Here is a 23,283-nt window from a genome sequence, read left to right as displayed (position 1 = left end):
TATATATATATATATATATATATATATATATATATATATATATATATATATATATAAAATCTATATATTGTTTTCTTCAAATTTTATTGAATTTTACATATTTATAAATATTTACTGTAATTATATTATTTTATAAAATATTAAAATTAAATATCCATGGGGCTTACGCCTCGCTGAGGTATATGTAAAACGCCTCGCCTTACGCCCATGCCATTTAAAACACATAGATGAGACAATATACAAAATTTGAGAAAGTTTGAAGGTGAATTAGACTAGTTTGGAGTCAGAATTCATTATCAATGATATACAATATTACAAAAATTAGGCAACAAGGATTTGTTTCAATGGATATGGATGAAATTCGTTAAAAACATAAGATGAGGCGATATATAAGATTTAAGCAAGATTGGAGGTTATTTGGACTGGTTTGGTATCAAAATTCATAGTTAAAATCGAGTTTAAAATTTTTTTTGCGACACGTATATCAAACATGCATCACGCATGTATCTCACACACAAGTATATATGAATATACATGTTATACACATTTGATACACATATAATACTTATGTGATACTTAAATGATACATAGTATGATACACATATCATCTTTTTTCATATTCATCTTCTACTTCGAATTTTCAATTCAAACTATCTCAAAATTCCACCAAAGCATCCCAAAATTGAGATTCAAACTCCTTCATATGTACCAAATCTATTCCAACAACATCCACTCAAAAAGAAAGAAAAAATTTGATTTTTTTGGCTACAAATAGCTAATGGGCTAATACTAGTAGCAATTGCCTAATATTCATAATATTTTATGAATTGATCAATTTTATAATAACTTACTTATGGGCGGACATAATTGATAATTTCCCCTAATAATATGAATTAGTACTCACTCTGGCCCATTTTAGGGGCACATTTAAAAATTTAACTTTAGACTTCCAGCCACATAAATGTCATCTATGTTTAGTCAAATATTGCTATATAAACTGAGTCGAGAGAGCATATGAATTCGAATCCGTCTAACAATCAGCGATGGACGCAACATTGCATTAGCATGTTCATCTTAACTTAATATTTTCAAATGTGAACATAAATCTTTGTATGAAAAATTACTATTGCAATAAATAATTGATTTGAACTCATAATTTTAAAAATACAAGTAGATTCAATGTTATAAACCTAAAGGTTAAATTAATAGAACTTAAATCTTGGATCCTGCTAATATACTTAGGGGTCTTTGGTATGCTAACTAAATTATTCCAGAATTATAGTCCTGAAATTATAACCCCTAGACTATTTATTCCACTTGGAAGGTGAGATAAAATAATATCAAATTTGATGGGCTAAGATGAAATAAGATGGGATATCCAGGATTAAGGTTGAGACTAAGTTTATACTATATTTGGTTGACGGTATAAATTTATCCGATGAGATAAGATGGAATAAGATGGGATATCCAGGATTAAGTTTATACTATGTTTGGTTGACGGGATAAATTTACCCCATCAACCAGACATAGTATAAATTTAGTATCACATTTTATTCCACATTATCCCATACCAAACGATCCCTTAAAGATTACTAATGCCTAGGTCCTTAAACTTTGTTAGCATAAAAGATGTACTAGTGGTTTCTCTGTCCCAATGTATTTGATGTATTTCGGGTATGATAGTCAAACTTTTTAACTTTAATTTTGGATATAGAATCTTTAAGTTTTTTGAAATAAATTTACATATTTGAAAATTACATAAAAAGTACTGCTCCCTCCGTCTCATTTTAACTGTTAGCCATAGGTGAATCCAAAAATTAAGTTTTTGGTTCAATCTTGAAGGTCCTTAGCATTGAACTCATTGTATATTTAAAGTTATTTATTCATATCTACTTTGTGTTGCAATTTTAGTAAATTTTTATACATGAACTTATATTGCACATTAAAAATAGTGGGTTCAGATAAAGCGACACTAATACACTGCATCTGCCTCTGGATTTAGCTCTTTTCACGTCTATTAAGAAAAATAATAAATATAAGGTATAGTTTACTAAGTTATTCATATAAAATGCTTTTTGAGAATTGACAATGTTAAAAAGAACAACTATTTCTTTAATATAAAAGGTATAGTTGAAAATAATTAACAATTTTAGTCTTAAAATCATAAAGTGACAATTAATGTGGGACATATTTTTTGAACTAAAATGATAGTTAAAACGAGACTGAGCATGAAGTTAAAATGAGACTGAGCAGCAGAAAACTTACAACTGCAATACGGTGATTCTTTTTCTTTTTTTTGAGTGATTCGATTTTTCATAGTAAAGGCTTTCACAATATTTTTCTTGTTTCTTAGAAGAAGACAGACGATATCAAAAGGATAGATTCGTAAACTGATGGTGAAAGAAGGCACCTCTTATAATACAGCACGTGGCATCAAATAGGGAAGAGTTTTTAAAGGGGATGACAACTTATAAACAACTTAATTAGCTTAACTATTAGAGCCAGTTTGGCCAAGCTGAGGTCGAAAGTATCTTCTTCTTTTTTCCCTCAAAAAGTATTTTTTTAAAAATTTAAGTTGTTTGGCCAATACGGAGAAGTACTTTTGGCCACCAGCAGTAGAAGCCGTATTTCTGCTTTTGAGAAGAAGCAGAAAATTCTAGCTTCTTAGCAGAAGCAGAAGCAAAAATTTATGTTATTCAAGACAAAACTATTTTTACTCGTAAATTTATATTTCAAATTATCCCTTACTGATTTAAGCTTTTTCTTTTCTTTTTTTGTTTCTAGTTTCTACCATTCTTTTAAAATTATATATATATATATATATATATATATATATATATATATATATATATATATATATATATATATATATATATTGTATGTTATATACAAATTTTACACTAAACAAATTATCTACATCCTTATTTGGATTATCAATTCTCTTCCTACAAATAATCATTTATAATTTCTTTTGTTATAGGCTATTAATTTCCGAATCTTTAAAATAATTATCAAATCTAATTTGTGAAAATTACCTACAAATAGGTAATAAATTTATAATTGCATCACATAATCTATATATTATTAAAAAAAGAAGAAAAAACCTCCACATTAAGCCAAGTGACAGTCTCACAATAGGTCACTTGGCAATTTAGGACAAAGTTTGTTAGGTTAGGTAATAATTAGTTTCTTTTTTAGTTTAATTTTTTTTAAAAAAATATGCATTATGTGTTGTTAATAATTAGTTACTCTTTTTAAATTTGAATCTAAACATACTTAATAAATTTGAATTAAATAATTTTTGTATATGTAAAATTATTTCTATTTTACGCTCAATGCCATCTTTCAAGTTTGACACTCAGAATCATCTTGCTACAACTAACATGGCTATACATAATTTTCTCCGACGACATTCTTCTACCGATAAAGAATTCAACTATTATGCTAATGAAAGACATTACTGCAGAGATTGAGGAAGGAGATGGGTTCTGGTATTCTTTTAGAAATGCTAGGCAAGTCTTCTACTAATATGGAGACGTTGTGTTATAGAATTAGAGATGAAGTTGTTGAAAAATATTATCATGTGTGAGTGACTTTGCTTATTATTTCATGGTGGATTATCAATATATAGTAATTTGTGGAATAGACTTCAAATTCATACTGAATGATGAAAATAAGCAATTATACTAGATAATATTATATGCTTTGGTATAATTATATATGTTATATTGATTTAAATCTTTAATATGTATGTTTACTTTATGTTTTATATTTTAATAAATAATAAAAGTCTCTTACGATAAATATTTAAGTTTATTTTTCTCTTTTAAATAACTATAAGACCTTGGTACTATACTTTTTGGTAATGTGACATTTAAAAGTACTTTTTAGAAAGATTGGCCAAGCACAATTTGTTTATCAAATATTGCAAAAAGTACTTCTTAAATGAATTATCCAAACACAAACTATTTTTTTTCAAAAGTACTTTTGAACAAAACACTTCTGAAAAGTACTTTTCAAGAAGCTTTTTATTCTCTTTAAGCAAAAACTAAATTTGTTTAAAACAAAAATATCCTTACAATAAATTTATATATTTTAAATTATCCCTTATTAATAGAATTTTTTTTACCATACATTTCTTCTCTTTTTTATTCTCTTTCTCTTATTCCTCTTTGGAATATTCTCTCTATTATAAATATATCTCTTCTTTTATATAGTGATTTATAAAAGTAAATTTTTAATATATATTGAATGATGTGTTTTGATATGCACAGAGGCTTCGATTTTAGAGGTAGGAACGGAGGGAGGAACTTCACTGCTGGATTTTGCTAAGACGTTTGATTTGGTAATTGCTAACTCGAGTTTCCCGAAGAAGGAGGCGCACTTGGTTACTTTTCAGAGTTCGGCAGCCAGGACCCAGATTGATTATCTACTACTCAGAAAGTCAGATAGAGGTCTGTACGTGGATTGCAAGGTCATCCCCGGTGAGAACCTCACGACCCAGCATAGGCTCATAGTCATGGATTTGGAGATTAAGAGGAAGTGAAGAAAGAGGGTTGTGTATGGTCTTCCTAGGATCAAGTGGGGAGCTTTGGGATTAAGGTCAGTGCATAGGAGTTGGGGGATAAGCTGCAAGCTATGGGGGCATGGAAGAGCAGTGGGGACACGAGTGGTATGTGAACCGCGACTACGAATTGCATTAGGGAGGCTGCTAGGGAGATATTGGAGGTCTCGAATGGCCCTTCTGGTGGCCAAAAGGGGGATTGGTGGTGGAGCATTGAGGTCCAAAGTAAGGTGGAATCCAAGAAAGTGGCTTATTTAAAGATTGTGGAAAACAGGGACAATGAGGAGAAGAGGACGAACAGGGAGTAGTATAAGGTGGCTAAGAAGAAAGCAAAGTTAGTAGTTATTGCGGCCAAGACTGCCTCATTTGAGCGCTTGTATGAAGAAATTGGAGGCAAGGGAGGGGACAAGAAGTTGTACAGGTTAGCCAAGGTGCGAGAAAGGAAGGCCCGTGACCTGGACCAAGTCAAATGCATCAATGATGAGGAAGGTAGGGTGTTGTTGGACGAGGCTCTGATTCGACAGAGATGGCATACGTACTTCTATAAATTCCTGAATAATGAAGGGGATATGAACATTGTGTCGTGGGACTTAGAAAACTCCAAGAGTGTCAGGATTTTGGGTATTGCAGGCATATTAAAGTTGCGGAGGTAGAGGGGGCGATGCGTAAGATGACCAGGAGAAGAGCGACCGGGCATGACGAAATTCCGGTAGAATTCTGGAAGAGCGTGGGTAGGGTGGGCTTGGAATGCCTAACTTGGCTATTTAGTGTCATTTTTAGGACGAAGAAGATTCCCGAGGAATGGAGATGGAGTACGATAGTACCGTTGTATAAGAACAAGGGAGATATCTAAAATTATAACAATTATCGGGGTAACAAGATACTGAACCATACTATGAAAGTATGGGAGAGGGTGGTGGAGTTGAGGGTGAGAAGGATTGTGCCTATCTCAGAAAACCAATTCAGATTATGTCGGGACGTTCGACTACAAAAATTATTCACCTTGTTAGGAGGTTGATGGAGCAATATAGGGAGAGGAAGAGGGATTTACATATGGTGTTCATCGACTTAAAGAAGGCTTTCGATAAAGTGCCGAGGGAGATTCTATGGAGATGTTTGGAGGCTAGAGGCGTTCATGTTGCATACATTAGAGCTATTCAGGACATGTACGAGGGTGCTAAGACTCGGATGAGAACAGTGGGAGGGGGGGAGGGGGGACTCGGAACACTTTCCGGTTATGATGGGGCTGCACCAGGGGTCAGCACTCATCCCATTTCTATTTGCCTTGGCGGTCGATGCGTTGACGCGTCACATTCAAGGGGAGGTGCCTTGGTGCATGTTGTTTGTAGATGACATTATACTGATTGACGAGATGTGTTATGGTGTTAACAAGAGGTTAGAGGTTTAGAGACAGACTTTGGAGTCTAAAGGTTTCAAGTTGAGCAGGACCAAAACAGAGTACTTGAAGTGCAAGTTCAGTGGTGCGACTCAGGAAGAGGACGGAGACATAAGACTTGAGTCACAAGTCATCCCTAAGAGAGAAAGTTTCAAATACCTTGGGTCTATTATACAAGGGAATGGGGAGATTGACAAGGATGTCACACACCATATTGAGGCGGGATGGATGAAATGGAGGCTCATTTTCGGTGTTCTGTGTGATAAGAATGTGTCACCAAAACTTAAAGGTAAGTTATATAGAGCGGTGGTCAGGCTGACTATGTTGTATGGGGCAGAGTGTTGGCCGGTTAAGACATCCCATGTCCAGAAGATGAAGTTGGCGTAGATAAGGATGTTGAGATGGATGTGTGGGCATACCAAGTTAGATAAAATTAGAAATGATGTTATTCGGGACAAGGTGGGTGTGGCACCTGTGGAGGACAAAATACGGAAAGCGATACTTAGATGGTTCGGGCATGTGAAGAGGAGAGGTGCTAATGCTTCGGTTAGGAGGTGTGAGAGGCTGGCATGTGAGGGCAAACGGAGAGGTAGAGGCAGACCGAAGAAGTATTGTGGGGAGATGATTAGACAAGATATGGCGTTGCTTCAGCTTACTGAGGACATGACCATGGATAGGAATGTGTGGAGGTTGAGAATAAAGGTAGATAGTTAGATGGTCGAGTATTATCCTTGTTTGTAGCAGTAGCTTTGACACACCACTTGGTGCCTTCTGTAGCAACTTTTATTTTTTTGGCTAGTTTTCTATTACTACTTGTTGTTGTCTTGTATTTCTATTTTCTGAATGCATTACCTTTGCTAGTTTTGTATTTTGTTTTGGTTGTTTTGCTTGTTATTACCCCTCCCCTCTTCCTTCCTGAGCTGAGGGTCTTCCGAAAATAGCCTCTCTGCCTTTTTAAAGGTAGGGATAAGGTCTGCATGCGTACACTCTACCCTCACCACACCCCACTTGTGGGACTACACTGGGTATGTTATTGTTGTTGTTGTTGTTGATGTGTTTTGATATATTTAAATCATCTTGTAGATAATAAGTAATACGAGATATACAATATTATTGTTTTGGAATAACTATATTTTATATTAATTAAAATCTTTAATTTATATTGTTACTTTATGTTTTATATTTTAGTTGAATTCCTTTATAATAAATATTTAAATTCATATCTTTTTTTAAATAATAGTAATTACAAACTGAATTTTTACTGTCCCTTTTAGTAATTTGATAGTCAAAAGTACTTTTTGGAAAGATTGGCCAAACACAATTTGTTTACAAAAAGCAAAAAATACTTTTGAACAAAAAAAATACTTTTAAACAAAAGTACTTTTCAAAATAGATAATTTTTGATAGCTTGACCAAACATACTTTTACTCACCTTGAGATTCGATTATTTCAAAGCGTAAAAATGCACCATACTTACTATTCTTTTAAACACTAATCTTATGATGATGATAAAATGGTGATACTAATTTACATCAATGCATAACTATGAATGTTTTTATAAAATAAAGCCTACAATTCCATAAATAAGAGAATTGGAAATTCATTATTGCTCCTACATTTACCAAGTCTCAAACATAGAGTAGTCTTCAGGAGCAGGATTATCCCTTCTAGCTAAATAAAATCCATCATCCTTAACCAAATAATAAAATGGACCAGAAGGTGTACTCCCATCAGAATCAAAAAACACATTAAACCTTTTATCTTTTGAGCCACACCAAAAATGACAAAAGTAAAGAGTTCTTCCCCAAATATTCTCACGAAATGAGAAATTAAAATCCCCATATATGGGAAGGTCATGGTACCCTAAATCATCATCTCCTGATGCACAATGAATTGTTAATGTAGGAGAATTTGCAGGTAAACCATTGACTATATGAATGTGAACTGCAGCTCCATTTATTTTTTGTGTAAAGTTTAATGCCAAGAAGAGGAAAAAGAAGAGGGTTTTGTGTTGGATGAAATTCATATTCATATACAACTAAAGTGTGTTTCAATGAGAATAATACTGAGTCTTTGATTTGTATATATACTCGTCTTTTGAATAGTGAAAATGGCAATATATAACCTAAAGAGGAAGAATAGACTTCTTTTCTTTTCTGTCATTTGCTAATATAGAAGTGGTTTAATATGGATAAGGTTGAGGATTATAAGTTTAAAGTTTTTCCATTAATTTGCTTTAACTTCTGACTGAAAAGGAAGAATATATAATTGCACTAATTTTCTTCCCTTAACAAATCATTTTTTGATCATGTTTGTGTTTGTCATATCCACTCATGATGTAAAATGATTTAGTTACATGCATAGTGTAATTTGACTGACTTAGTACTTATTGCATATCTCATTTTTAAATACTTAGATACCCTTTTGATTCCACATATTTATATATACTTCCAAAAGAGGAAGAACAATCCAAGAAGTAAATGGTATATTGCCTAGCATAAACAAATTTGGTATTGTCAAGTTGGGGCGAGGAATTTTTGGTTACAATAATTAAGAACTCAACTTTACTTGATGCTATAACATGATAATATTCTGAGAACAATTTTGCCAATAAAGCAAGAAAAAGACGAGGTGTTCATCACACTAGCCGGTGGAGAATTTGTGCAGGGGAATCCTTTTTTATGGTGTTGAATCTGTTTTATGACTTTTATTTACGGTCAAACTTCTCTATAATAGTCATGTATATTTCGATATTTTTTGACTGCTATTGTGAAGTGATATTATAGAGAATATATATTATAAAATTAACATGAAAAATTAGTTCAAAAAAAAACTTGACCGTTATAGTGAAGTATTATTGTAGAGAGTGACCGTTATAAAGAGGTTTGACTATATTACAGTTTGAATTTAGTCCAAACAGGTAAGGTAACCCTCCTTTCCTTGTGAAAATAGTATGAGCTAGCCAGTTTTCGGTTGCAAAGTCATTAAAAAATAGTCATTGTTTTAGTTAAAATACGGAAAGTACCAACATAATATGATGGATTATGGAGCTCATGTGTATAAACTTCCAACATATTATGTTGTAACTCCAGCACATTATGAAATTTCAGCACATTATGCTGGAATCTCATATGTAAAAAAATCGAACTCTATTATGCTGGGATTTTTCTAGATTTTTAAGGGTATTTTTATTCATATTTTATCTTTACATGAAAGGGTGACTAAATTTCGATTACTTTTGAAATTGTTACTATTTTTCAATTACCAGTTGTAAATCAAGCTATTTCTAATTCTTTTTGCTTCTCCGTTTATGATCCCCATTTTCTACATATTGAAAGTTGGGAGTATATTGCCTACTTTCTAGACCAAAATTTAGCGTGTTACAGTACATTATTATTGAAGAATACAACAATAACACCTATGTCTCATCCTAGTTTATTATTATAGCAGCAAAATAAATAAATAGATAAGTTATTTTAAAGGAGTAAAGAAAGTTATAAAACTAATAAACTACGTTTCCATTCAACAAGTCGCTTTGGCCGAGTGGTTAAGGCGTGTGCCTGCTAAGTACATGGGGTTTCCCCGCGAGAGTTCGAATCTCTCAGGCGACGATTTCCTTTTTCTGTTGTCAACTTTTAATAATCAACAAATTTGGAGTAACAATCTGCCACGTAAGAAAATGCCAAGCTGTTCCTTCTTGTAATCCTTGGTGACCTTTTATATAACCTATTTTTATTATTTGGTCAGAAATCAACACAAGAAAAGGTCCATTCCATTTTCATTTATCTTTTGGAGTTTAACTCAGACAAAAAACTCATGAAAAGTATTTTTTTCTTCTAAAATTTATAAGTTTAAATTTAGTAATATAATATTTTTTAGCTATTAGACATACCATTTACAGCAAAATGAGAAATTTAAAATTAGATTATTTAAAACATAAAAAATATCATTGCTCTAAAACAAACTACTAGAAAAACAATAACATAAAGTAAAACGAAAAATAATGAAAAATTGAGCCTAGTGAATAATTTATCATAAAATGGAAATTTTTTTCATGATGCAAATTAGCACTTTTCCATGAAAAATTTATATTAATCGAATTAGGAAAGAAGATTAGTAGGTAATCGAGCACTGTCTCACTTTACTGTAAGAGAGGCTTGGGGGTAGTTAGGAGCTCATTATCTTCTTTTCTTTTCATATTAGTATTATTAATACTATTCTCGTCTTGTCTTATTTTTTCAGTACTTCGATTATCTTATTACTTTAAGATAATAGTCTCGTCTTGTCTTGTTGATACTTCTCCTTTGCTGTTGTTATTCTCGTATCTTCAATTATTTTGTAACGCTTTCTTTAACGCTTTCTTTAATGCTTTCCAATGGCTTCTTCACTACCAGTTTTCTTTTAAAATATTTTTTCTTTAGTTGATGTTCTATCAAAAATAATATTTTTATCTTAATGAGATAAAAATTAAGAGTAAGATTTGCGTATAAATTATTGTTATTGTTGCAGAAATTGACAATTAGAAAAGTCAATCAACACCTTCCCCAAGTAGCCCTTCCCTGAAAAACTCCCGAGGATATTTCAAGACGCGGTGACTCGGTCGGGTCTTTCCAGCTTCTTGGCGACTCTTTAGATAATGACACGTGTCAGTTGAATTTTCTTTGATGCTTTTTTTTTTATAGTTTCTCTCAATCTCGTCTTTCATTTATGTTTTGGTGACATAGAAAAGGTCACAAAAGGTGGAGTCCAAGTCAAGCGTTATCATTTGGCCCCTAATTAATTAATTTAATGTGACGTTTAACAGAAAACTCTTTAGGTTTCCTCATTTTTCAACCTTGCCCTTTTAACTTTTTCAAGTGGCAATTTTTGACTTCATGATTTTCCTTTGTTTTCAAATTGCCAAAATATTGTAGAATGATACATTTTTAAATCGATAATTGGCATTTTCATCAAGTTCAAACCTATTATTATAACTTTAATGAGATCATCTTATCTTATACTAATTAAAATTATAAAAATTTTGACTTTAAAATTTGGGTAATTAAAAATGTGCGAATTACTTGTCTTGTATGAGATGTCCTGATGGTTCATATTTAAAAATCGAATAGTTTTGGATATAATGATCTAGATCTTGTGCCACCAAGTCGTGTTAATTAATTTTTTTATTGCGTCTTTGTTTCTTAATTCCGAATCAAGCTGCAATAAGTGTTTCATCAAGAGGATGTTTGGATTGGCTTAAAATTTCGTCAAACCAGCTTAAAATACTTTTTAGCTTATCTTGGTGTTTGGCAAATACAAAAAGTCAAGTACTTTTAAGCCAAAAAAAATTAAAAACAAGCCAAAAGTAATAAGTTGGTCTATCTCAACTTATTTTTTTTTTGGGCTTAAAAGCTACCTGAGTTTGACCACATAATTTACCCTATTATCCCTTACATACTTCTACAATTACCAAAGTACACTCTCTTAATAAAACCTCTAACCTGTTTATTTTTCTTCCCATTTCTTCCTAACTGGTATCATAACCTCAGGAACATTTTAAATTGATTAGCAATACTTGTTTCTCAACTTCAAAAGCTTTCTAACTCCTTCAGATTCCATTTTTGATTTATTTGCCTAATCAAAAATGAAAGCAGAAGGCAAGAAAGTAACTTTTACACGGTTCTTCGATTTTGAAAAGTACTTTACGTTAATTTATTTACTTAGTGGTAATATTATATGAATTGTTTATATAATTTAAGTATATTAATTGATGTTTTACCTAATAAGTACTTTATATTAATTAAAATAATTTTATCTAATAAGTATTATAAATTAAACTGAATTGATACACAAATTAATCTGCATTTGAGTTAATTTAAAATTAAAAATGCATCAATAAGCTTATTTTTAGTGTTGACAACTTTAAGGGCATCTCGATCATTTTAATAGAAAAAAAATACTTATCAGCATTTGTTTACCAAATATTTTAATAGTTTTTTTTTTTTAAATTTAAGCACTTCTATTCAAACACATTAATGTTTGTTTGTAAAACAAGCTCAAAAACTAAAAAAAATAGTTATGCTTAAAAGTCACTTTTTTCCGGCCGCTCTAACTCACATAATGCAAGTTGAGGCAATTTTCCACTATATATAGACCGGCCGCTCTAATTCGCTTAGAGACTGGGTTGAACATAGTGGCTCTCTCTTTTCTTTTCTTGTTTTCTTTCTTTTTTCGAACGAAGTAAGAGGTAATATTAAAAACTGATAATGCAGTCAACTTACCATAAAAGTCAGATGCCTCAAGTAACAAGATAAGGTATTAAATTGCTTTTGACCCCTCTTGAACTAAAGAAGGAATTTTAATATTTCAATTGGTTGGCTATTTGAATTTTTTTTATTAGTAAGAGTTCGATTTCCTATTTTATAATTCTCCTCATATTTCTCCTTTCCTTCTCACTTAATTTTAAAATAATAATTTGAACTAAAAAGAAAAAAATAAAGATATAAATAAGCAAGTTAATATATATATATATATATATATATATATATATATATATATATATATATATATATATAAAATCTAGCCCTTTATATAACACTATTGCTGTTTGGAGAAGTCAACTATTTTAGTGCTTCATCCATCCATTTGTTTGTATAATTTGATTAAACATGAAGTTTAAGAAAATAATAAAGGCAAGTAATAAATTGAATGAGAGTATGTTCTTTCTTCACAATTTTAAATAGTTTTAAATAAAAATAGCAATTTATAGTATTCTCTCTCGTGTAAGATTCTTAATTCTGTAATTTTTGTTTTAAAAAATAGCACTTTCACTTTATATCTAAGTGGATTAAGGTTCAACTTATTTCAAGGATTTTCTTTATTCTTCTCCTAGCTCCGCTTCTCTAGACTCCTATATGTCATGAGTCATTTTATTCTAATTAAAACTTGTATTTTTGTATTCTCTACGTTTCAATTTATGTGTTTTAATTGTTGGGATTTTAAGCTTGTGTAGCTTAAAAAGAGTGAATGAAAAATGGAGGAAAAATGAAATATTTGAGTTTCCCTTGGCAAAGGGACATTGTCCCATATCGGAGGAAGAAAAGGCTTTTGATGGGTATATATATAATTGCTCTTCTTCTAGCTCTTAAAGAGTTAAGAAAAAGGCAAGCCTCGCGCCGCCGTCGTCGTCGCTCGCTCGGCTTCGGCTTCGGCTTCGGTCAAAGATTGATTGATTAAATTCCTTTCAATTATTTAATTAAATAATTAACGAAAAATTCAATCTCGCGACCCGGTTCGGTCAGACCCGTTTTCTTTTTCGGATTATTTTAAATATATTTTTCCCGCAATATTTCAAACAACCCTTTTCCAACAGCCATGGCTGTTTCTGAAAGGTTGCAAACCTTTTCAGAAACAATGCCAGCAACTCTATAAATAGAGTTTGAATCCCGGAATCTTTCCTTACGAAATTTTCTGAGCTTCTTCTTCTGCACAAAAATTCCAGTGTGTTTTACAGCCTTCGAGTGGCTCGCTGTTCACCGGCGTTTTGGTACCAACACTCCAGTGAGTTAAATCGTTCTATCCTGGGAGGATATATTCCAACACCTCGGGTACTTGAGGGGAATAATTTCCTTAAGGACACACTGTGTATTCAGTGGGCTCGATTTATTCCTACACTATTTTTTTCAGAATTTATTTTGTTAAACAAGTATTACTAACTTTCTGTTTTTATTTTTGCAGAAAGTTTAATTGTTTATTACAGCAGTACAGAATTATAACATTCTTAAGGAAATTATTTTATTTATATTCTGTATTTTGTTTGTGGAGATTAAAACCTATGTGGTTTTCTACTCCTTCTAAATTTTACTATTCTGATTTGAAGATATAAAAACTTCATCAGAATATTGAAATTCGTAAAACGATTTGAAGAACATAAAAACTTCATCGTTTTTCTGTGAAACAGTATATAAAAACTTCGATTTTATTTATAATAGATACTGTTTTTGTTAATAACAGTATTATTTACTGTTCTGATTTTGCCATTAATTGAACTCTTCTGTTGTTTACAGTGAGAAATGGCAATTGATAATGGAAATTCTTCTGCGACTATTGCGGCAACGACGATAGCCTCGTCAAGCCGGACTGTTGTTCCACCGGCAGAGAAATCGGGAAAACTTTTTGGAGCCAACTTCAAAGAATGGCAGTAAAGGGTATTCTTCTGGATTACCACACTTGGTATGCAGAAATTCACTAGTGAAGGACCTCCAGTGCCTGCTGCGGACATACCGGACAACGAAAAATTCATGATTGTTGAGGCGTGGAAGCAGGCAGATTTTCTTTGTAAAGGCTATATCTTAAGCGCTTTAGAGGATGACTTGTACAATGTGTACAGTGCGATGAATACTTCGAAAGAATTATGGGACACACTTGAGAAGAAGTACAAGACTGAAGATGCATGCTTGAAGAAGTTCGTGGTTGCCAAGTTTCTAGACTATAAAATGATAGACAGTAAAATTATTAGAACCCAAGTTCAGGAGCTTCAACTTATTTTTCATGACCTTATTGCTGAAGGTATAGTCGTGAATGAAACATTTCAAGTGGCTGCAATGATTGAAAAATTTCCTCCTTCGTGGAGAGATTTCAAGAACTATCTTAAGCACAAGCGCAAAGAAATGAAGTTGGAAGATCTTGTGATTCGTCTCAAGATTGAGGAAGACAACAAAACAGCCGAGAAGAAATCTCGTGGAAATTCAACGATCATGGGAGCTAATATCGTTGAGGAGATTGCTCCAAAAAGTAAGAAGAGAAAGAGGTCTTCTGGACAGACTAAGGAGCAGAACAAAAAGAAATTCAAGGGTAGCTGCTACAATTGTGAAAAAATCGATCACAAAGCCCCTGATTGTCGTTTCCTGAAAAAGTATAAGAAGAAGGGACAGGCCAACATAGTGGAGAAGAATGATGACATTGATGATCTATGTGCAATGCTTTCGGAATGCAACCTAGTTGAAAATCCGAAGGAGTGGTGGATTGACTCTGGAGCTACTCGACATGTTTGTGTTGTCAAGGAAGCATTTGCGACTTACTCTACTGCTGGTCCCGAAGAAGAGCTTTCCATGGTAAATACTGCAACAGCCAAGATTGAAGGTTATGGGAAGATATTCCTGAAGATGACTTCCGGCAAGGTATTAACGCTCAACAACGTTCTTCATGTTCCTATTATTAGGAAGAATTTAGTTTCTACTTCTTTGCTTGTTAAGAATGGATTCAAATGTGTATTTGTTTCTGATAAAGTTGTTGTAAGCAAGAATGAAATGTATGTTGGAAAGGGCTACCTCACAAAGGACCTCTTCAAACTAAATGTAATTGTTGTTGACAGTATGAATAAAATTGCTGCTTCTTCTTATTTATTGGAGTTAAATAATTTATGGCATATTCGTTTAGGACATGTCAATTACAAAACCTTGCGAAAGTTAATTAATTTAGAAATGTTGCTTAAATTCGAGTGTAATAAATCAAAATGTCAAATATGTGTTGAGTCTAAGTTTGTAAAACATCCTTATAAGTCTATTGAAAGGAATTCAAATCCTTTAGACTTAATTCATACTGACATTTGTGATATGAAATCGACACCATCTCGAGGCGAAAAAAAGTATTTTATTACTTTTATTGACGACTGCACTCGATATTGTTATGTTTATTTGCTTAATAGTAAGGATGAAGCAATTGAAGCATTTAAGCAATACAAGAATGAAGTGGAGAATCAATTGAATAAAAAGATCAAAATGATTAGAAGTGATAGGGGTGGAGAATATGAATTTCCATTTGCAGAAATGTGTTCGGAATATAGAATTATCCATCAAACTACTGCACCTTACACACCTCAATCCAATGAAATTGCGGAAAGGAAAAATCGGACATTAAAGGAAATGATGAATTCTTTATTAATAAGTTCTGAATTATCGCAGAGTTTGTGGGGCGAAACTATCCTTACAGCTAACCGAATACTCAACAGAGTACCCCACAACAAAATGCAATCTATTCCATATGAAAAATAGAAAGGAAGAAAACCCAACTTGAAATATTTCAAAGTGTGGGGGCGTCTAGCAAAGGTACAAGTTCCTTTACCTAAAAGGGTTAAAATAGGACCAAAAACTGTTGATTGCGTTTTCATTGGATATGCTACAAATAGTAAAGCATGTCGGTTTTGGGTTCATAAATCCGATAATCCCAAAATTCACGTTAATACGGTAATGGAATCAGATAATGCTGAATTCTTTGAAAAAATCTATCCGTATAAAACTGAATGTGAGTCGTTAAGTGAAAGACCTAAACGACCTCGGGAAGAACCAAAGGAAAATACTCCAAGTATAGAAGATCCAAAGCGTAGCAAACGTCAAAGAACATCTACTTCCTTTGGACAAGATTTTGTGACATTCTTGCTTGAAAATGAGCCTCAAACTTTTAAAGCAGCTATGTCATCTTCTGATTCAGCATTTTGGAAAGAGGCAGTCAATAGTGAGATTCAATCAATTTTGGATAACCATACATGGGAATTGGTAGATCTTCCTCTGGGAAATAAGCCTTTAGGTTCGAAATGGATCTTTAAACGAAAAGTGAAAGCTGATGACACTATTGAAAAATATAAGGCAAGACTTGTTGTCAAAGGTTATAGACAAAAGGAAGGCCTTGATTACTTTGACACTTACTCGCCAGTAACGAGGATAACATCTATTAGGGTGTTAGTGACACTAACGGCCGTGTATGGTCTTGAAATCCATCAAATGGGTATTAAAACAACTTTCTTAAATGGAGAATTAGAGGAAGAGATTTACATGGAACAACCTGAGGGTTTTGTGGTAACTGGTAAAGAAAAGAAAGTGTGCAAACTTGTTAAGTCACTTTATGGACTTAAACAAGCACTCAAACAATGGCATGCCAAATTTGACCAAATAATATTGGCAAGTGGGTTTAAAATCAACGAGTGCGACAAATGTGTTTACATTAAAAACACTCCAGGTCATAAAGTCATTGTTTGTTTATATGTTGATGACATGTTGATAATGAGCAAAAACATGGCAGATATAAATGCTACTAAGCGCATGTTGGCTAGCAAATTCAATATGAAAGACTTAGGAGTTGCTGATGTGATCTTAGGAATCAGAATTCACAAGACTCCACAAGGTCTAGCATTATCACAGTCTCACTACATTGAAAAGGTACTTGACAAGTTCAAGTATTTGGATTTCAAAATTGCCAAGACTCCAATTGACGTGAGTTATGTACTTCAAAAGAATGAAGGTGAAAGTGACTCACAACTGAATTATGCAAGAGTATTGGGAAGTTTGATGTATATCATGAATTTTACACGACCAGATATAGCATGTGCTATTAGTAAACTGAGTCGGTTTACAATTAATCCCAATCACATACATTGGATGGCAATGAAACAAGTTTTGAGGTATCTCAAATATACCCAAAATTACGCTTTGGATTATCACAAATACCCCTCCGTGATCGAGGGATATAGTGATGCAAATTGGATCACTGGATCATCTGAAGTTAAATCTACGAGTGGATATGTTTTCACAATTGGGGGTGGAGAAGTGTCTTGAAAATCATCCAAACAAACGTGTATCGCCCGTTCTACAATGGAATCTGAATTCATAGCTTTAGATAAGGCCGGTGAAGAAGCTGAATGGCTCCAGAATTTCTTGGAAGATATTCCATTTTGGCCCAAACCTTTGGCACCTATTTGTATACATTGTGATAGTCAAGCGAAAATAGGCAGGGCAGGGAGCGTTATGTATAACGAAAAATCTCGTCATATACGACGGAGATACAATACCGTTAGATAACTACTCTCTAGTGGTGTTATCACAATTGACTACATAAAGTCAAGAGATAACGTGTCGGATCCACTTACAAAAGGCCTATCTAGAGAGGCAGTTGAAAGATCATCAAAGAGAATGAGGTTAAGGTCTAGGACAAGTCATCATAACGGTAACTCTACCTAGCAGACTGGAGACCCCACGAGCTAGGTTCAAAGAGATCAAACAAAGTTATGAATGACGGTTCAATATTGTCAAATAACTCAACCCATTCTCGTAATGAAGACAATGTTCAGAAATCGAGGTAAAGCATTAAGGCTTTTTAATGAGTCAACAAAGCTTAAAGGTTTTTTTAATGATTTGCTAAGTCTGGCAGGATATGACCAGATAGTGTGTCTATAGGATTACACGTTTAGAAATTACCTATGTGAGTGTGAAGTGTAAGCCGCTTAAAGGGGAATGAAAGTAAAGGCCCATTCTCTAAGCACTCATGAAACCAGGCGGTGTTCATGGCTGAAACGAACAAAATCGTGAGAACCATATATGGTTAAGGATTGATTGTGTGACTTATGTTGTCTAGGTATACAACAAAGCTTGACGGTTCAAAGATATCAAATCTACCGATTGATCGAGTATATCCAATATAAGTTCACTACGGAAAGTTCAAAGGAAAACCTACTTATCCAGATGTAATTAATTCTTGCATGTAAAACACACACGCGTCCGTGCATTCCTTTATTTTATAGCCATTCCCCATTCATGTGGGGGATTGTTGGAATTTTAAGCTTGTGTAGCTTAAAGAGGGTGAATGAAAAATGGAGAAAAAATAAAATATTTGAGTTTTCCTTGGCAAAGGGACATTGTCCCATATCGGATGAAGAAAAGGCTTTTGATGGGTATATATATAATTGCTCTTCTTCTAGCTCTTAAAGAGTTAAGAAAAAGGCAAGCCTCGCGCCGTCGTCGTCGTCGCTCGGCTCGGCTCGGCTTCGGATTCGGCTTCGGCTTCGGCTTCGGATTTGGATTTGGATTTGGATTTGGTCAAAGATTGATTGATTAATCTTTTTGGACAAAATTTTTTCAATTATTTAATTAATTAAATAAATAATTAACAAAAAATTCAATCCGGAATAACCCATGACCCGCGACCCGGTTTGATCAGGCCCGTTTTCTTTTTCGGATTATTTTAAATACATTTTTCCCGCAATATTTCAAACAACCCTTTTTCAACAGCCATGGCTGTTTCTGAAAGGTTGCAAACCTTTTCAGAAACAATGCCAGCAACTCTATAAATAGAGTTTGAATCCCGGAATCTTTCCTTACGAAATTTTCTGAGCTTCTTCTTCTGCACAAAAATTCCAGTGTGTTTTACAGCCTTCGAGTGGCTCGCTGTTCACCGGCGTTTTGGTACCAACACTCCAGTGAGTTAAATCGTTCTATCCTGGGAGGATATATTCCAGCACCTCGGGTACTTGAGGGGAATAATTTCCTTAAGGACACACTGTGTATTCAGTGGGCTCGATTTATTCCTACACTATTTTTTCCAGAATTTATTTCGTTAAACAAGTATTACTAACTTTCTGTTTTTGTTTTTTCAGAAAGTTTAATTGTTTATTACAGCAGTATAGAATTATAACATTAATTTGACTGGATACTGAGTTTAAGAAGTAAGAAAGTCTTTTAAATCTTAAAGTCTTAAGCTAAAGATGTGGGTAATATACCAAAATGCCTTTAAATTTTGTGATCTTAAATATGTCATACGGAAAGTTAGAGTTAAAAAGCTACTTAAATATAGAAAGATATATTATTTTTGAAACGGATTAAAAAGAAAAGTAAAATATATATTTCATCCGTTCACTTTTACTTGTCCACTATACTAAAAATATATTTTTATTTTTACTTGTCCATTACACTAAATCAAAAGAAAGACAATTATTTTTCTGTTTTACCCTTATCAGTAATTACTCATTTTTAAAATTATTTCTCAAGACTTTTTGAAATGCTACAATTATTAGGGGTTATATAGTAAAATATATACTGCAATTATTATTTTTTAATGTACGTGTGAAAAGTCTAAAGTAACAAGTAATAGTGAACGAATGGAGTATATTGTAAATTGAAACTGAGGGTGTATTAAAGAACAAAATGAAGACAAACAAAGAGAACTAAATTTAAAACGTTATAACTTTAGTTTAACTAATTTGGACTTGTGGCTAATTAAGAAACTTAAACAAAATTTCAAAGCATCCCCAGCAGTTGTTGAGTTGTGACCACATCCGCGTAAATATTGGAGGAAATAAAATTAACTTAGCTGTAAAATCACAATATCACATGCTAGTTGAAAAAGATATTTTCTACACGTAGTTCTTTATTACTTTTTCCTATAAATTCCTTTCCCCCTTCTTTCTCTCAACCAACCAATTCATCTCTTTCCTTCTCTCTCAGCTTATGTCTCAGAGACCCAACATTCCACACTTTGCATCTACAGCCTTTGCCCTTCATTCTCATCTCCTGGTTTCCAGTGAGATGTCCTCTAATTCCAACTGGTCTTTATTCAAAACAGATAATTAATCAAGATTATCGTTCCCATTTTTTCTTTGTTTGAATTGAAACAACAGATCTTGATTAATTATGGGGGTGAAAGGTTTTGTTGAAGGAGGCATTGCTTCTATTATTGCTGGTTGTAGTACTCATCCTCTTGATCTTATCAAGGTGCGTATGCAACTTCAAGGCGAAACGCCTATTTCTTCAACTCCCAGTTCATCTCCTCTTCGTCCTGCTCTTGCTTTTCATCCCGCCAACCACGCAACTCAAGCCCACGTGCCAATAACACCACGCGCCGTTCCTCGTGTGGGACCCGTTACCGTCGGTGTTCGTATCGTCACACAAGAAGGCGTCGCCGCCCTCTTCTCCGGTATCTCCGCTACCGTTCTCCGGCAAACCCTTTATTCGACTACACGGATGGGGTTGTACGACATGTTGAAGCAAAAATGGACGGACCCTAAGACCAACAACATGCCTTTGGGTAGAAAGATTATCGCCGGACTCATCGCCGGCGGTATTGGGGCGGCGGTCGGAAACTCTGCTGACGTGGCGATGGTCCGCATGCAAGCTGACGGTCGGCTGCCGGCGGCCCAGAGGCGGAATTACAAGAGCGTGGTAGATGCTATCACGCAAATGAGCAAGAACGAGGGTATTACTAGCCTGTGGCGCGGTTCATCTCTTACGGTGAACCGTGCCATGCTTGTGACAGCATCACAGCTGGCATCATATGATCAGTTCAAGGAAATGATTTTAGAGAAGGGTTTGATGAAGGACGGACTCGGGACCCACGTGACGGCGAGTTTTGCCGCTGGTTTCGTGGCGGCAGTGGTGACGAATCCGGTGGATGTAATCAAGACTCGGGTGATGAACATGAAGGTGGAGCCAGGTAATGCTCCACCGTATAATGGCGCAATCGATTGCGCCATGAAAACTATAAAAGCCGAGGGACCAATGGCCCTCTACAAGGGATTTATCCCAACAATTTCAAGGCAAGGGCCATTCACTATTGTGCTCTTTGTTACACTGGAACAGGTCAGGAAATTGCTTAAGGACTTTTAATTAATTGATGATGACGAAGAATTTTGATTTAGTTGATGTTTAATTAAAAAGAGGTAATTAAGATTTGGAATGAGGTAGCACAATCCCAGATGTTGTGTTCTCACTTGTTAGTATTATATTATTATGCTACTTCAAGATAAAATGACGTTCCGTTTGGTACAAGAATTGCTGATTAAAGTTGAAGCAATTGTTGAATTTTCTAATCTTGTGTTGTTCTTGCGTTAAAAAGAAGAGAAGGTGCACAATTTGAATTCAATTGCACTATTGTGATTAAAATAAGATTTTAAGTTAGTAAATACAATATCAGATAGATGCAATCATGCGAATTTTATTAAAGTGTATGTCTTTTGAGCTAGAAAGCAGTGTAAATATACAGGATTCACGCTATAGAAGTATGAGAAATATTAACCGAAAATTGCAAGTTTCTTTTAAAGGAAAAGTTAAGGCAACAACTTTTTGTTTTGAATTTTAAAGAAGAAAAGGGTATCGAATAATTGACTTTGTCAAGCTACGGAAATCTCTTTGCCAAAATTCTGCAATATCTTGTGCAAGCAAATCAGAATTTTGGATTGTCTTGCGCGAGTCAATTTCTTTGTATGTGATTTTAGTCTACCTCAATTTCTTTTAGCAACATCACTCACGTGGTTTCACGCCTATAAATCAGTATATTTAGAGGTCGACGAATGAGATGATCAATTCATCTCAAACTACGTTCTCTTAGTTTATCATGTGTTACTCGTACCTTATGGGGAATGTTGTCATATTTAATATCTTGTCTAATCTAGTAACTGCATATTCATTTTAGCATATGCATCCCTGCCACATTCATCTTGCAGACGGATTTTAGTGGCCCAACATTCACTATATTGTTGCTCTTATAACTATTATACAGAACTCATATTTCATTTTGGCAGATATCATTCTATTTATACATGACACTCTGGTAGCATTACTTTATTTCAACCAGAGGACTTTGATTTTAATGTGTAACATCTTCACATATCATTTCATTATTCTAAATAATGTGTCTAAATATCTAAATTGTTTGTATTTAGGCACCACAATTAGTACTGTCTAATCTCACCTCAACTTCACTCTTTCTATGCTAACTAAACTTGTAGCGTAGTCAATTTTTACTTCTACTTATATATATCCTAAAATCCTTACTCTCTATATTCCTTCATATAGTTTAAGCTTTTGGCGGACACTTTCACTGATTTCATCAATTAGCATAATATAATATTTTCCCCAAATAGCATATAATATGAGACTTCATTTTATATATCGTGTTAATTAGCACATCCATAATTGGGGTAAGCAAGCACGAAGGCTGGTGTAAATTCACAGTTATGAAAAAGTTTTGTGATAAAAATTTATTAATAGAAAGATATGTTTGCAAATGATTTTCTTATGTAAAGTATTTCATTACGCAAAAGCAATCTCTCAATTTTTTCCACGTGTTTCGCACATGGTGTTAATGATATAGGTAAGTTTCATGTTTCAATTAATTAAAGACACGCAAGCAAGTATTATATATTGTATATAATTCCCTATGTAATTCTTTTTATGTGACCAAGTAATACATAAAATAAATATATATCCTTGAACCATTTCAGCAAAAAACAGAAAAATAAATATGCAAGAAAGGACACTAACAGTACCATTATCAAATATCTGACCGACACGAACTAATGAATTAATATAGAACGATCACGTCTCAAAATGAAATTAAAACAGTGTATGAATGTCGAATCTTCTATTATTTTTATTGAATTGAATAATTGAGAGTAGGGTTTTTGAGGGTCCCTAAAGGGAATTATTGTTACTCAATTGAATTATTGTTACTGAATTGTTGACTAAGTCCTTGTTTGTTACGATGTTTCTTCGTCATGCATTGCATTTGTTATTAGGTTATC

General features: G+C 33.6%; 1 protein-coding gene and 1 non-coding gene across 2 annotated transcripts; both read left to right on the top strand.

The window, feature by feature from the left end:
• Positions 1-9,489: 9,489 nt before the first annotated feature.
• On the top strand, positions 9,490-9,571 carry TRNAS-GCU (transfer RNA serine (anticodon GCU)). The gene has a single exon. It is a non-coding gene; the product is annotated as a tRNA-Ser (tRNA).
• A 10,593-nt stretch (positions 9,572-20,164) lies between these two features.
• LOC107814065 (mitochondrial uncoupling protein 5-like) lies at positions 20,165-21,550 on the top strand. Its single transcript, XM_016639395.2, has one exon. It carries the CDS (start codon positions 20,396-20,398, stop codon positions 21,365-21,367), a length of 972 nt encoding a protein of 323 aa, XP_016494881.1. The 5' UTR covers positions 20,165-20,395; the 3' UTR covers positions 21,368-21,550.
• The last annotated feature ends 1,733 nt before the right edge of the window (positions 21,551-23,283 follow it).

This window comes from Nicotiana tabacum, chromosome 13 (genome assembly GCF_000715075.1).
Source record: "Nicotiana tabacum cultivar K326 chromosome 13, ASM71507v2, whole genome shotgun sequence".
NCBI lineage: Eukaryota > Viridiplantae > Streptophyta > Magnoliopsida > Solanales > Solanaceae > Nicotiana > Nicotiana tabacum.
This window is presented reverse-complemented; position numbering and strand designations above follow the sequence as displayed.